Genomic DNA, 16,057 nt, shown 5'->3' with positions numbered 1-16,057 from the left:
TATTTAATTTTTCTTTTCCACATCTTTGGCTTGTATCTAACTACACAACCCCAGCAATCTTAACATTGGTGCAAGATACAAGATACAACAATCTCCATGATGATCTCTTGCAACTCAAACATCTGATGAAGATTTTTTCACTAACCAATTAATATCTCCTTGATTATTCCACATGGTCACATGGAGTTATGAAACAAATTTATTTTACTTCTGTGTGACTCTTCTCATGTCAATAATGACAAAGAAGCTTTCACTATGGTTGGCTTCCCATTATTTGGAATACGAGTCTTCGGAAGAAGGCTTTTCGAATAGACTAAAATGAAAAAGATTGTATGGTGTTTAACCACTTTTTTTTTTTTTTTTTGAAATACAGGTTATTTGCATTAGATGACCAGTCAAAAAGCCAAAGTCTCCTTTCAAAAAAAAAAAAAAAAACCAGAGTCTAACATACACTTAAAACAGAGAAACTTCTATCTAAATAATGTAAACTCCATAGTCCATATAAGTCATTTTGAGTCTGATTTGTAAAGCGAACTCATGAACAAAGAAAAACTCTGTGTCTTTTAGAAAAAAAATCATCTTCTGGCCCTCCATCCGCTAGGCACGCAATTGTGGTATGAAAAGAAAGCTACTTCCCAATAAACAAATTCAGAAGCCGTTTTCTCTACTCCAACTACAGATAATTACCAATTCCGTATAAACATTATTTGAATTACGACTGACACTTTAGAAACCCTCACCATCACCCAAGGAGGTCAAATTCTCTGGCCAGGCCATCCCAATGCACTAAGTAATGAATGAGGGTGTCAAGACACCCTCCAACCTGGCCCAATTCGGAATAGAATCAGACACACTCAAATGGGCCCTTAAACTGAACCCACATGGCCCAGGCCTAGAGCTAGAAGCCCAAGCCTAGGCAAGAAGGCTGCTAGGAGCTTCAGATCTTTGCCAGCCCGCTTGCAATGGCACCGCCGTCAACTCCGGCGACCTTCCCTTCCAGCACTGCATGGTCTGACGACCCAAGCAGGAAACCTAGGACCGCCGAACCTGCAGGTCAATCCGAATCCACCGACGAGAAGCAACGTCAGACCACGCGCTGCACTTTCAAGCCGGCAGCTCGTCGCTCGACCAAGACCGGAAAGCCCAAGCCGGTGCGACCTTGTTTGCCTCCCAAGCTCGTCGCTCAGGGGGTTCAAATACGCTAAGCCCTGGTTTGGGAAAGCGCCCGAGCTCCGATTCTCTGGACGCACCCTTGAAAAAGGGGAGGACTACGTACAGATGAGGAAGCCCCTCCTAATTTGGGAGTGGAGGATGTACGTCTTACCTGGTTTGGATGGCATGTTGACTGGGGAGATTGTTCCTGCTATTGTTAAATCGGTTTCGGCACGCTCCTTAACCAGAAAAGAAAGAAAGAAAGAACCGACTTATGCCTCGATATCCCTTATATATCGAGAAGGATATTATTTTGACAACAGTTATGAGTCACTTGCTCCATAAAGCCAAAAAATCAATGAATAGTATATCCAAAAAAAAGAAAAATAAATCAATGGCTCTCAACTAGATATTTTGACGTAGTCAAGGATGGGAGTACGATAGAGGGTTTTAATTTTAATTTTAATTTTATTATGCATTCTGTGATTTTTCTATATATTTCAGGGAAAACATGCGTGTATAAGTGTAGCATTATGTGTATGAAACTTATATTTATCTTTGACAGATTTCTTTGTAATGTTACCAGCTTGAGAATAAAGTTTTCGTTTCTACTAAAAAAAATAAGAAAAAGACTCTTCAACTCACTTTCTAGAAGTTTGAATTAATTTGTTTTGAACTTTGAACATTTGAATAACTTTAATTTCTACTGAACAAATTATGCTACTGGACAAACAAAGTGAATTTTCAAACTCATGTGTTGTATTTTGCCTCTGTTGTTCTCCGTGACCCACTTCTAATGGTGAAGCGGCTGCTACTAATCTAAGCGGGGCTGCGGCGCTGGCAGGATATGTGATATTTTGATTCAATACTTGCTGTCTTGCTTGACCGAAGACTTTGTGTTACAGAGAAGAAACTTCTGTTTCTTTGAAATTTAAACCCTTCGGAGAAAATGAACTCCCGCATTTCGACTTCTCCTTCTTCCCTTTCTCTATATAAACCACGCGTAAAACTCTTCACAACAACAACACGTCTCTTCCTCTTTCTTTCTTATTCTCATTGTTCACCCAAAGTCTGAAGTACTTTCAGACTACAAAACGATCACTTTCAACTTGGGAATCCCCAAGTTCCGGCTACTATTGAGGTTTGATCACTTTCCATTTTGGGTTGCACCAACACCAACTTCAGTGAGTTGATTTGCTTTCCGCCAAAAAAATGGCGGCGGCGGGAATGGCCGGAGAAGACTTAATAAGGCAGTCGAGCAGCCGGAGGAGCTCGCTGTCGAGCAGCCGGAGGAGCTGGCGGTCGACGAGTGTCCGAGAAATGTGGAACGCGCCGGACGTGTTCCAGCGGAGCGTCCGGCAGCCGGCGCTGGACGAGGAGGAGGAGCTCAAGTGGGCGGCCATAGAGCGGTTGCCGACTTATGATAGGATGAGGAGAGGCATGTTGAGGAATGTGATGAGCAATGGAAGGGTTGTGGCTGAAGAAGTTGACGTTGCGCATCTTGGGGATCAAGATAAGAAGCAGTTGATGGAGAGCATACTCAAGGTTATTGAGGAGGATAATGAAAAGTTCTTGAAGAAGCTCAGGGCCAGAAATGACAGGTTTATTTCTCTTTCCCATAATTTGTATGCAAAGAAATAGAGTGTTGATTTTGGAATTTAAGTTTACTTTGAACTTGAATGTTTTTAGTTTGTTAGCTTAGTATACCAGAAGTTCAGAGATTATTTTGCTTGGTTTTATTGCAAGCCAAGTTGAAAATTTTTTTGTTGCCTAAATTTTGCTTTATAACTTGGCGAACAGGGTTGGCATCGATATTCCTAAAGTTGAGGTTAGATTCCAGAATTTATCAATAGATGGAGATGCGTTTGTAGGCACCAGAGCACTTCCAACTCTATGGAATTCCACCTTGAACACAATAGAGGTATTGCATAGACATTTCCCAGTACTTCTTTGTCTTGTGTGCCTACTTTTGAGTCTATAGATTTCTAAATTACCGTTGATGTGATCAGGGACTGCTGGGACTTGTTGGTCTTTCACCATCGAAGAAAAGAGTTGTTAAGATACTACAAGATGTTAGTGGTATTGTCAAACCAGCAAGGTATGCACATTAATTTGGCAGCTAGAAATAATCTCTGGCCGGGACTTGTACCGCTATACCAATAAACTTCACATATTAGTTCGTTAACAAAATATTTTATAATGAATGATAAGAGTTGTAGAACTAGTCGGTTCACATATCCTAAACGAAGTAATTTGTTGTTTTGTCTGTTTTCAGGATGACACTTCTTCTTGGACCACCGGGATCAGGAAAAACAACATTGCTAAAAGCACTTTCTGGCAAACTAGATAGGGATCTTAGGGTAATTTGTCATTCTGTTTGTCTCAGCTTTTGCCAGTTTATGTAAACTGTATTTGATGTGCCTAAATGTCTTTTTTGTCACCTGTGTTAACAACTTGTGCTCTAAAACAGGTAACTGGGAAAGTGACTTACTGCGGCCATGAATTTAACGAATTTGTTCCTCAGAGAACCTCTGCTTATATTAGCCAGCATGATCTTCATTATGGTGAGATGACAGTTCGTGAAACCTTTGATTTCTCCGGACGTTGCCTAGGAGTTGGAACAAGGTATGATATACTAACAGAGTTGTCTAGACGGGAGAAAGATGCAGGTATCAAACCAGATCCTGCGATTGATGCATACATGAAAGCCACATCTGTTGAGGGACAGGAAACAAGTTTGATCACAGATTATGTCCTCAAGGTCTGTTGATTCAAACATAAGACTTTATCATTTATTGCTCTAGTGTCTATTGTACAAGCTAGCCTGACTGTATCTCATTCTTTTAACAGATACTTGGATTAGACATCTGTGCTGATATTATGGTGGGTGATGACATGAGAAGGGGAATATCCGGTGGACAAAAGAAGCGTGTCACGACTGGTATGTGACTTGTTCCATGATGATTATGCTTTCTTATCTTTCGCTGAATACATATTGACCATTTTTTGCTTGCATGGAAATTGTGGAATGATAACTAATGTCAAATATATTTCCAGTAATAACTTGTGGGGGTTTCACTGAATGCAGGAGAAATGTTGGTTGGACCAGCAAAAGCATTTTTCATGGATGAAATATCAACAGGGTTGGACAGTTCCACAACCTTTCAGATTATCAAATACATGAGACAGATGGTTCACATCATGGATGTGTCAATGGTCATCTCTCTCTTGCAGCCTGCACCTGAGACGTACGATCTTTTTGATGATATTATCCTTCTTTCCGAGGGTCAGATTGTTTATCAAGGCCCACGTGAGAATGTCCTCGAGTTCTTTGAATATATGGGATTCAAATGCCCTGACAGAAAAGGTGTTGCAGACTTCTTGCAAGAAGTGACCTCAAGGAAGGACCAGGAACAATACTGGTGTAAGAAGAACCAACCTTACAGATTAGTCACAGTATCTGATTTTGCTCGGGCGTTCAGCTCCTTCCATGTTGGCCAACGGCTTGGGGAAGAACTAAGAGTTCCTTATGATAAAAGACATGCCCATCCTGCTGCTTTGGTCAAGGAAAAGTATGGAATATCCAATAAGGAGCTCTTCAAGGCATGCTTTGCAAGGGAATGGCTCCTCATGAAGCGGAACTCTTTTGTGTACATATTCAAAACTACACAGATTGCCATCATGGCTACAATTGCTTTGACCGTATTCTTAAGAACAGAAATGAAACCTGGGGATCTAGAAGGTTCAGCAAAGTATTGGGGCGCAATGTTTTTCAGTCTCATTAACGTCATGTTTAATGGAGTGGCAGAGCTTGCAATGACAGTTTTCCGGCTTCCAGTGTTCTTTAAACAGAGGGATGCCTTGTTCTATCCAGCTTGGGCTTTTGCCTTGCCCATTTGGGTGACCAGAATTCCTGTTTCAGTGTTGGAATCTGCAATATGGATCATTTTTACCTATTACACCATAGGATTTGCACCTGATCCTAGTAGGTGAGTGTTACTCTATTACTACTTTACTAGTATCATTTGCAGATCGATGTTTTATATATGGCTAGATGTGAGGTTTAAAATTAAAAATAGTGGTTGTTTTTCTGTCTGACGTATGTTCAATATGTTCAGGTTCTTCAAACAGTTATTGGCTTTCATTGGTATAAGTCAGATGGCACTCTCCCTCTTCCGTTTCATTGCAGCACTTGGAAGATCAGATGTGGTTGCTAACACAATTGGTTCATTTACACTGCTATTGGTATTTATCCTAGGAGGTTATATTGTTGCTAAAGGTCAGTCTCCTTTTCTATTCAATGCTTGTATCTATTAGACTGCTATAATTTTTCAAATTGTTTAAACTATTCTCATCTTCTTGTGCAGATGACATCCAGTCATGGATGATTTGGGGCTACTATGTCTCACCTATGATGTATGGACAAAATGCAATTGCTATTAATGAATTTCTTGATAAAAGATGGGGCGGTGTAAGTCATCTTAAATCTCAGTTGATTTCATCCTATACATTACTAATAACAATTTAAGGTTCAATCTTCCATGATCGGGCTCAAGTTCTCAAGTTTAACAACTTTTTTTTGCTCCTTGGAACAGCCCCCCAGCAACACCTCCACTCAGCCTACTCTCGGAAAAGCCCTTCTCAGAGAAAGAGGTCTGTACACTGAAGAATATTGGTATTGGATTTGTGTTGGAGCACTTTTTGGGTTTTCTTTTCTTTTCAATGGGCTGTTCATTGCAGCACTTACCTACTTGAACCGTAAGTAAAATAAATTTCATTTCATAATTTATCTATTGTTATGATAATGGATTCAAGTGTTGACTATTTGTTCTATGTATAACCCATTTTAGCCCTTGGCGACAACAAAGGTCTAATTCTGGAGGATGATTCTGAAACCAAGAGGAGGCCACAATTGACAGAAGGTTGGAATACCATGTGGTGTCTTTTGTATAACTTGACTTGGATCCTTTTACTTGAAAGGATTCTTTTTGTATTTATAAATTATGAATTACCCCACAAATATAACCATGGCTACTTGCAAATTTCCTTCAGGTATTGATATGCAAGTGAGAAATGCAGAAGGAACTTCAAATGGACAAGCCAAGCGAGGAATGGTGTTGCCCTTCCAGCCCCTTTCACTCGCTTTCAGCCATGTGAACTACTATGTGGATATGCCTGCGGTAAGTTGGACCATTTTTCTTATATCTCCACAAAGCTTTCAATTTCTGGAAATCAGTGTGATAACTTGTATCAAAAGAGAAACAGAACTAAAAAGTGTATAGGCTTCAAATTTGAGTTTAATAAATGCATCTTCAACATCCATCAACTTTAACAGCGACTCAAAATTGGCATTCTTGTATCTATTACTAGTAACAAATTTGCTTCATTATCAGGAGATGAAGACCCAAGGTATTGAAGAGAACCGACTGCAACTACTAAGAGATGTTAATGGGGCATTCAGGCCAGGAGTTCTCACTGCATTAGTTGGTGTTAGCGGTGCTGGAAAAACTACTTTGATGGATGTCTTAGCTGGAAGAAAGACTGGTGGATATATAGAAGGAAGTATTAGTATCTCAGGTTATCCAAAAAACCAAACCACATTTGCTCGGGTTAGCGGTTATTGTGAACAGAACGACATTCATTCACCATATGTTACTGTTTATGAATCTCTGCTATACTCTGCCTGGCTACGTCTTTCCAAGGATGTCAACAAAAGCAAACGAAAGGTATATCATTTGGTGAACCATTAATTTTTGTGATGGACTTGGTGGAGATTGCTACGTAGTTGACTCTGATTTTGTTGGCTATAGATGTTTGTTGATGAAGTTATGGACTTGGTGGAGCTTAACCCCTTGAGGAATGCTTTAGTTGGACTTCCAGGAGTTGATGGACTTTCAACTGAACAAAGAAAGAGGCTGACCATTGCTGTAGAATTGGTTGCAAATCCTTCCATTATCTTTATGGATGAGCCAACATCAGGGCTTGATGCTAGAGCAGCTGCCATTGTTATGCGTACTGTAAGAAACACCGTCGATACTGGACGAACTGTTGTCTGCACCATTCACCAACCTAGCATTGACATTTTCGAAGCTTTTGATGAGGTATTATCATTTCTTAAGATATGTCAATCTCTAACATTGTTCACTATATCATGTGCCATATTTCACCTTTATTTTGTTTTCCCTTGCAGCTTTTCTTAATGAAAAGAGGAGGACAAGTGATTTATGCTGGACCTCTTGGTGAGCGGTCTCACAAACTTGTTGAATATTTTGAGGTAACTTTATACATGCTTTACCTTTAGTGTTCAGTTCAATCCAATCGAGTTCTCGATAGTTGCTGCATTCTCGATAGTTTGAATGTCTCTTTATAATGATTCAATTGCTCTGAATGAAATTATAATGTTTTGGAGCGAAGGAAATAGTTACTATATCAAAAACCTCTTGCAGGCCATTCCGGGAGTTCCCAAGATAAAAGACGGCTACAACCCTGCTACATGGATGTTAGAGGTCAGCTCTGCTGCAGTTGAGGCTCAAAATAACGTTGATTTTGCCGAAATATATGCGAACTCTGAGCTGTATAGGTATGTGCAGTGTATTAGTATATCCTTCTCATTTTTATTTGTCCAAATCTCATATTAGTTCTTAATTTTGTGATCACTTGTTCAGGAGCGTTCAGGATCTTATCAAGGAATTGAGCACACCACTCCCAGGCTCCAAGGACCTTTACTTCCCCACCCAATACTCGCAAAGCTTCCCAACTCAATGCAAGGCTTGCTTTTGGAAACAACACTGGTCATACTGGAGGAATTCGCAGTACAATGCCATCAGGTTTTTCAACACAATAGTCATCGGCGTACTTTTTGGCGTCATCTTCTGGAAGAAAGGAAACGTGTTGTAAGTTTAAGAACTTCAACTTATTATAATGCTCCATTTGTCAATTTCTTTTTTTGTGTTCTTTTAATATGCGACCCGGTTACAAATTTTCTCCAATTTGGGTTTAGACCTCCATAAAATTGTTTTTGTTTTGAATAAAATTGTAGGGGATCCCACTCCTTTTACAGTAAATGTTCTCTCCTTGAGTTCTCACTTGTATGATTTTTCAACAGAGAGAGACAACAAGATATTATTAACCTTCTGGGAGCAACCTATTCTGCTGTTCTTTTCCTTGGAGCGGGAAATGCTTCTGCCGTGCAATCTGTGGTTGCGATTGAGAGAACAGTTTTCTACCGAGAAAGAGCAGCAGGAATGTATTCAGAGTTGCCTTATGCATTTGCTCAGGTAAGATATTCGAACACAGACTCACTTTTGTATTCGTTTTTGCCGAACACCAAATTATACGTTCTGCTCTGTTATTTATTTATTAACTTTTTATGAACTATTGTGATGTAGGTGGCCATTGAGACGATTTATGTTGCTATACAAACATTCATTTATTCCCTTCTTCTATTTACCATGATCGGCTATGAATTTAAAGTTGAGAAATTTTTGTATTTCTACTACTTTATATTCATGTGTTTTACATACATGTCAATGTATGGAATGATGGTGGTTGCCCTAACTCCCGGCCATCAAATCGCTGCAATTGTCATGTCCTTCTTCATGAGTTTCTGGAATTTGTTCTCCGGTTTCCTCCTCGCTAGACCGGTATGTTTTAATTTCTTTTCTCTCTTTTTTTATTATTATTTTCATTGTCCTTACTCATACCCAGGAATGTTGAAGATATGTGATTTTCGAATATACCAAATTAGGTGGCATTCTTTATAATTTAAATAGATTTCTAGAAATATGAATATGTTCGAAAAAAGTTTGCTAATGTAGGAGTTTCTCTTATGCATGAAAGTCTAGGCGTTCAATTGGTAAACCAGGTAAAATTGAGTATGACAATATTCATTCTTAAATTTGCAGCTACTCCCGATATGGTGGAGGTGGTACTATTGGGGTTCTCCAATTGCTTGGACAATTTACGGTGTCCAATCATCTCAATTTGGTGACCGGAAGGATAAGTTTGTCCAACTTTCTGATGGAAGCATAGAAAGACTAGATCTATTCCTTAAAAGGGTTTGGGGTTATGACCACGACTTCCTCATACCAGTTGTCGTTGCTCATGTTGGTTGGGTCCTCCTCTTCTTCTTTGTCTTTGCTTATGGTATCAAGTACCTTAACTTCCAGAGGAGATGATCAAGCAACCTCATTGTGCATCCAATCAGCCTTTTCAGGGATGTTATAGCAGCAAGTCAGAGTGAAAAGAACTCTGATGATCATTCTTTTTGTCTTGTTTGTATCATAACATATGTTGTAATTTTGATTGGCTTGGGCAACGTCTTTCCCAGTTAACTGGTCATATTTATTCGTCAATATTCAATAAACAATGGCCTTGGCAATGGCATTGTTCTTTCTATCTTCTAACCACCCATGAGAAAAGATCTCATGCACTGATTGGAAGACCTCTTGATAAGCCCTGTGGTTGCATTCTAGACTTGGCTGAATCTAATTTCTGACTTGGTGAGCGGTTTTTCTAAATGCCATGTTCCGAGTTCCCTACAATGATTCTGAAGATTCTTTGTTGGCTATACTCTCTGATCTTGAGCCAACTTTTCTGATCATGATTACTGCATTCCCCCCGGGTCTGGCTGTATGGATTGTATCCTCAATGTGAGAATCCTACAGTATTTGGCCATATTGGGACTTTAGAAGATGTCACTAGCATCCAAGTAGCAACTGGTAATCCGGTATTGAGCTTGAATGAATTTACAGCCAAAGACTAACATTTCTATATTAGTAAATCAAATATTTGCATAGACAATTAGACATGATCAAGTTTCTCATGGTTTCTTTGTTGGAATATTATAATTAGAAGGAAGCGAAAAAGGAAAACTAAGCAAAGAACATATTATCACAAGGCTGGTTAATAAAAAGTTACCTCCGGATATTCAAAGTTCCTAAATTCCAATCTAAGGAACTATCAAGGCCAAACAAATGGTCTGCTGTTTCATGAGCGTTATGAGGACGAGGGCTAGTATTGTCATCCAGACTTCATATTGTCATCCAGACTTCTAAACAGAGTCTCGTCTCTCGTTTTTATTCCTTAATCTATACCTCTTAACAAGAGCCAACTGAAAATTTTAGTCTATGGAGGTATAGTAAGATTCGCATCTATTTTCAAAGCTCAACCTGTTAAATGATTACTCAAGTCCTTAAATTGTAGCCAAGTTGCTGTTTTGATAAAAGATTTACCATTTGAAGCAGGACCCCAAACTAATTCAACATCCTGCTCATTAGCAGGGATATATATACCAGCTTTGTTCAAGGACCTGGAGAAGTTTTTGTTTATCCCAGCTTTCATCTTACCACGATGCTTTTCCCAATTGCCAATAATGCATCTCATTCGCTGAGTGAGTCCAAAACACCTTTCCAGGCCAAGGAGTAGGACTGTTTTATGTTAAACTTGGAAGAAAGAATTTTATCAAGATGTTCTCTTTTCATAATCTAAACCCTCCGGTTGTTTTTCTGACCAAAAAAAAAAAAAAAACCACCCTCCGGTTGTTTGGTTCAGTAGTAATTTTCCAACCCAACTTTGCAATGGCTGCATTATAAAGAAAGCAGCAGGTCCCATCCGTGGACCTCCAGAGTTACAAGCAGAGCCAAGCTAGCGGGGGAGATAAATGATCTGGCCTCTTTATCCCTAGACCAAAACCATATATACTAGTGACTACTTATCAGTCATAGCCATATGTTACTGAAGCAAAATTTGAATCAGGAATTTTGTGGAATAATCTAGTTGATGAGTTCCAAATAAAAAAGTGTTTATAATCACTACACAGAACCACCAATCCATTGCACGAAGCCATCACATTCGTTATATTCTTGTCAGATGGAATGGCGAGATTTCTGACCAAAGAATTACCTGGCAAAAAGTTTTAAGTAGCGTAGCCTCAAATTTTGTTTGAATCATAGGGGCCTAGAAACAGGAGGAGTCCCCTACTGATGGTTCTCTGCTCAGATGCAAGTTTGAAGTTGGCTTTTCCAAATTGCAGGTCTTAAATTGTTATACCACACTATCATTTTGATACACAATTGAAACAAATAAAGTTTTGGCTATCATTTTTACACTACACTATCATTTTGATACACAACTGAAACAAAGCAAGTTTTGGCCGGCAACCTAACACAGAATCTTCACTATTATATATTCAGGGAGGTCAAAGTTGAGGTAATCGTTGTTGGCCTCTCTCGTTTCCCTATAGATTAATGATACAGACTTCAAATTATGTGAAAGGAGAATACTGTATATTACTTTCATGCCAACATGTTATTGGTACCACTCAGATAGTGCATGCAAGAAATGAAACCTCCAACCAGTAAAGATTAAAAGAATGGGGTGATGTGCTAGGATAACTACACAGTGGTGGCAATTCACACCAAGCAAATACAAGTGAGAATCAAACCAATGCTTAAGACGCCTCGGACAAGAAGCTGAAAAAGCCTTGCATGAAAATGCAGTATTTATAACAAAACAGAAATTTAATAACAAACTTTTAAAAATAAGATAGAAAAACAAATCCACCTTTCATTGGTAGTAAAGAATCTGCTACTAAGCAATTATTAAGGAAGCAAACAAAGAAAACAAACACCACTACAGTCTGGAAGAACTTATATTTTGAAACTCCGATTTCCAGCCATGTGGTCATTTTCCAGTGCTGCCTCATTCCTTCTTCCCGATCCCATGTGACATGTTGTAGATACCTCGTCCCTGCATTAAATGACACAAGATATTACGATTCAATGGCAAGAAAAACAATGAAATTAAACTTTCTTCATAGATGGACTTTCATACTCTGAAAAAGAGAAAAGTATTAACTTACAATAAGAAACAAAGAAGTAGCAGCCAAAGCAGCTGGAATGGCGACAGAGGTGACCTTATCAAATGGTCCCTTTAGATATGTGTATTTGTGGACATTTTGGAAATATTTCTGCTTCTCCACCAGATGCTCACGTGGTCTAAATGGGGCTTCTGACATCCTGTGTTACGAATTAAACATTACATACAAAGACAAAAAAAAAAAAAAAAAATTCAATTTCTCAGAAGCATGTTCTTAAAGGGAAGGGGGGAAAAGACAAAAAAGTGTGTGTGTGTGTGTGTGTGTGTGTATAACACGCTGCAGTTCCTAATTGATGAGGTCCAAATGAAAAGATCAACGGCTCTTATAAGCCGATAACCACGAAAGAGGCTATCTAATCCAAGTACCCCAAGCTACCCCAACACTCCAAAACTTCCACTATTTTTTTTTTATTTTTTATTACAAGTCCAAAACTTCCAATTATCCTTCCAAATTTACATTGAAAGGGAGATAAATAAGGACTCATCCATTAAACTAAGACATGAAACCTTCATTTTCCCATAATAAGTGATTTTCTTAATTGATATAAAAAGTGCAACCTAAACTGCAGAGGAAGAAGTCCACTGATAGGTAAGATTTAAACACAGGAATGAAGCTTCAAAAAAGAAGCAAGAACTTCTTCTCCAGGCTGTCAATATGGTATAATGTTATATTTACTAATGTGCTTATTTGATACACATGACTTCACATCAAGGTTCAAAAAAATTTAGACTTTGTACCGCAACAAAAATTTGATACCTTGAAGTTATAGACCTGTGGCATTTGTGAGTGAACTACAAGTCTACTTCACAGTCATTTTCAAACACTTACAAGGACGAACCCAAATTGAACTAGAACAATCACCATGCAGCCCAAACGTAATTCATTACAAAAAAGAAAAAGAAAAAAATGACCAGCACACAATGACTCAATTCTAGAAACGATATATACATAAAAAATTATAAGGAAAAATAACAAGCATCTGACTAAATCATTCAGCTTCACAACTCTTTTACTTCTTTGATATAAGAAAAAACACACAGTAAAGCACAGATATCAATCGTCATGGAGCAATTATCAGGTGCAGTTTAGTTCAACTAATGATGATAGTAAGCTATCAATGTTTTTCCTCCACCAACTCCATTCCATTTCAAGTGATATGGTTTAAGAATATCATTATGAAACTTTAAGATTCAGATTGACTTCCAACCACTGTGACTACATTAATCTTTGGAAAGAACAATGGGAGCTACATGTTGGACAATGGTAGTTGAGGTCACTGAATGACAGCAGACACTCTTGTCAACAAAGTTCCTACATAATCCCAAGCCTAAGCACAATAAAATTAAGTAGATTTTCAAAAAAAAAAAATATTGAAATAGAAAGAAAAAGAATCAAAGTTTTCATGCTTCTCTTCCCATCACATGCTTTCATTTAATAGAAGTCTCGTTAATACACAAACAGAAAATCTCGCTTTGTTACCACTGCCACAAGGACGTTACATAGAAATAGAATAAATTAATAAACACCCAATTTCAGTCGGTATTGTAAGCTCAGAGACAAGATAAAAACCATAGACAATGACGAATACTATACCGTTGCAGCACAAATGCAACAACGATGTGATCCTAAGCTGATAGTCTGACATTAAACCCATTAATCTCTTTCCAATCAGTCAATTGGAAGAAAGAATCTCATAAACTGATAAACAATGCAAATCATATGCATGAGTTAATACCAAACTTCGATGAAACTAACTTAAGCCAATTTCTTAGACAATGAAGGAAATCCAAATATAATGGAATCATGTTTAAACTGATGAACTATGCAATTCTCCAGATTCAGTATTTCCTCTATATCACTCGGCCTAAAACGCCTCGAAATAGTCAAACCCAACTAAGCTCGAGCTCCCGTCCATACCACTCAATCCACAATCAACAAACCAAAGATTGAACCAACCAAACCAAACCGACAAACCCTGAACACCGCATCAAGATTGAATCAAAGAAATTACTTGCACACCACCAAGAATAAAGGAAACCCTAACATCTAATCGATCCCAAAGAGTTATGAAATACAACTATCCCTTACGAAAATGAAATACCCAGCTTAATCAGGATGAACCAATTGGGACGAAAACGAAGACAACAGCCAATTAACCCTAGATCTGAGTATATACCCAAAACGAGTGGCGGGTTTTCGGATTCGATCAACAAATTCGAGAAGATTCGGTGGAGAAGAAAGCTTACGTGAAATTGGGAGTAGCCGGGAATCGAGAAATCACGAATGAGAGACCTTGACGCCGCTGCGGACTGGAGGATATGAGAGTGAAAGGCAGATTTCTACTGTTAAAATGCCGTCTGCGCCCTTATATTGGTGATGGGAGTTTTCAAGATTTTCATTTTAGGGAAAAAGAAAAAAAACAGTGAAAATTATGTTTTGTTTTTCCATAGTTACGACATAATGAGGTAGAATTTATTTATTTTTATTTTTTATCGAGATCACACGGTTTCTAAGCTTCCTCAAAGTGTTTATAATGAGCTAAAATTGGTCGTATAAGAGACGATTTTTTAAAGTAATGTAAATGTTAATTGAATATGTTGATTAAAAATAAATGCACAACTTTAAGTCGTTATAATTTCAAAATTTTAATTAATATAGGTGGCTGAGATTCACTTCTTTATCACAGTTATTTAAAACTGTCACCTACTGTAGAGGGTGCTAGCTCAACATAAATAGTCATTGTCTACGCAACATTTGAAAGTGAAATCCTAAAAAGTGTGATAAATGAAGTAGGATTTATCTCCTGAGCTTGTGTTTTACCTGACTTACCTAAGCTTTGAATTAGATAAGAACACGTGTAGCCATCTACATTTAATGACTTCTATTGCTTGAATTCGCAATCCCAAATTTCCTTTACTCTTCTTATGCATTTGTACATTTTGTCTCATCTCAACACCTTGCCACTCTACCCCCTTATCTCATGAAACATTCTTTGGCTAGATTTTCTCTCCTCTTATCGATAGAAAAACTCGAGGAAAAATTCAATAAATCTCAACATTTTGTCCTATCTGCTTCAGAACATAGGCACGTAGCTCAGATAAAACACAAACTCAGGAGAGGATCCATATCCAATGAAGTGACTTTAAACTCATAATCTCAATGATCGATGCAAAGAGCACATAATTTAAACCTAGCTAGTTGCAAAATTATTAAACATCTTGATAGCTTCCTAATCGATCAAAGCTTGCATCTAAAATCACCATCAGGGTTGAGGATGGAGCGGTGACAAGGTAAAACGCAGCTTGGTCAATGGTAGTAATTAAAGACCATTGCTTACGAAATAATTGCCCAGATCTTCAACAATAGTGCTGGACTGGATAGAGGAGTTATTATAAGTCCCTATAAGCAACAGTTGTATGGTCTTCATTTTTATAACGCCTCCATCAGTACCCTGCATCTAATGGCGGACACATAAATTTATGTAGGTGGGGGCTGAAAAAAAAAAAAAAAATTGACGGCTCTCTGTCCATTACCTCTCCCTCCATTGATCTACAGCTCATCAGCTAGCTCCATTAAACTATTTACAATTCTAATACATTCACCCCAGCACTAAATTGATTCTGAAATATATTGAAGTCTATTCCACCAATCATATGAAATCCTAACCAAACACAATAAAATTGCAGCCTTTCCAACATCTAAACAGGATTGAAAGATTCTTTCAATCAAATTAAATAACCAATGTCTAACCTGACCAAGAATATTTCAATCCAATTATATAACCAGTGTCTAACCTGACCAAGTCAAATTCAACTAGACTTCCCCTAAATCAATACAGCAAAGATGTTAAATCCAAGAAGAACCCAAATCAATATTATTCACCAAACTTAAAATAGACCCATTATTCCTTTCATAGAAAATAGCAGGATTCCAAATTCACCATTCATTAATCCCTTATTGAAATCCAGAAGCAAAGAAAACCCAGATAAGAAAAAATCAACAAAACCGATCAGGGATCACACCAAG

General features: G+C 38.1%; 2 protein-coding genes across 2 annotated transcripts; one reads left to right on the top strand and one right to left on the bottom strand.

Annotated features, from left to right (window-relative positions):
* The first annotated feature begins 2,331 nt into the window (after window positions 1–2,331).
* On the top strand, window positions 2,332–9,412 carry LOC133734690 (pleiotropic drug resistance protein 2-like). Its single transcript, XM_062162304.1, has 20 exons — window positions 2,332–2,753; window positions 2,953–3,073; window positions 3,162–3,250; window positions 3,428–3,512; window positions 3,623–3,913; window positions 4,003–4,093; window positions 4,241–5,141; window positions 5,271–5,431; window positions 5,520–5,623; window positions 5,748–5,910; window positions 6,003–6,074; window positions 6,205–6,332; window positions 6,546–6,878; window positions 6,963–7,253; window positions 7,343–7,426; window positions 7,599–7,732; window positions 7,818–8,045; window positions 8,258–8,429; window positions 8,541–8,795; window positions 9,057–9,412. Exons 1-20 carry the CDS (start codon window positions 2,365–2,367, stop codon window positions 9,327–9,329), a joined length of 4,365 nt encoding a protein of 1,454 aa, XP_062018288.1. The 5' UTR covers window positions 2,332–2,364; the 3' UTR covers window positions 9,330–9,412.
* A 2,172-nt stretch (window positions 9,413–11,584) lies between these two features.
* Window positions 11,585–14,414, bottom strand: LOC133734462 (uncharacterized). The gene is made up of 3 exons (XM_062162111.1): window positions 14,278–14,414; window positions 12,014–12,170; window positions 11,585–11,901 (listed from the first exon to the last, which is right to left on the bottom strand). The coding sequence occupies exons 2-3, from the start codon at window positions 12,167–12,169 to the stop codon at window positions 11,854–11,856; spliced, it is 204 nt and encodes a 67-aa protein (XP_062018095.1). The 5' UTR covers window position 12,170; window positions 14,278–14,414; the 3' UTR covers window positions 11,585–11,853.
* Between the last annotated feature and the right edge of the window lie 1,643 nt (window positions 14,415–16,057).

The sequence above is a fragment of the Rosa rugosa genome, chromosome 2 (genome assembly GCF_958449725.1).
Source record: "Rosa rugosa chromosome 2, drRosRugo1.1, whole genome shotgun sequence".
Lineage (NCBI taxonomy): Eukaryota > Viridiplantae > Streptophyta > Magnoliopsida > Rosales > Rosaceae > Rosa > Rosa rugosa.
This window is presented reverse-complemented; position numbering and strand designations above follow the sequence as displayed.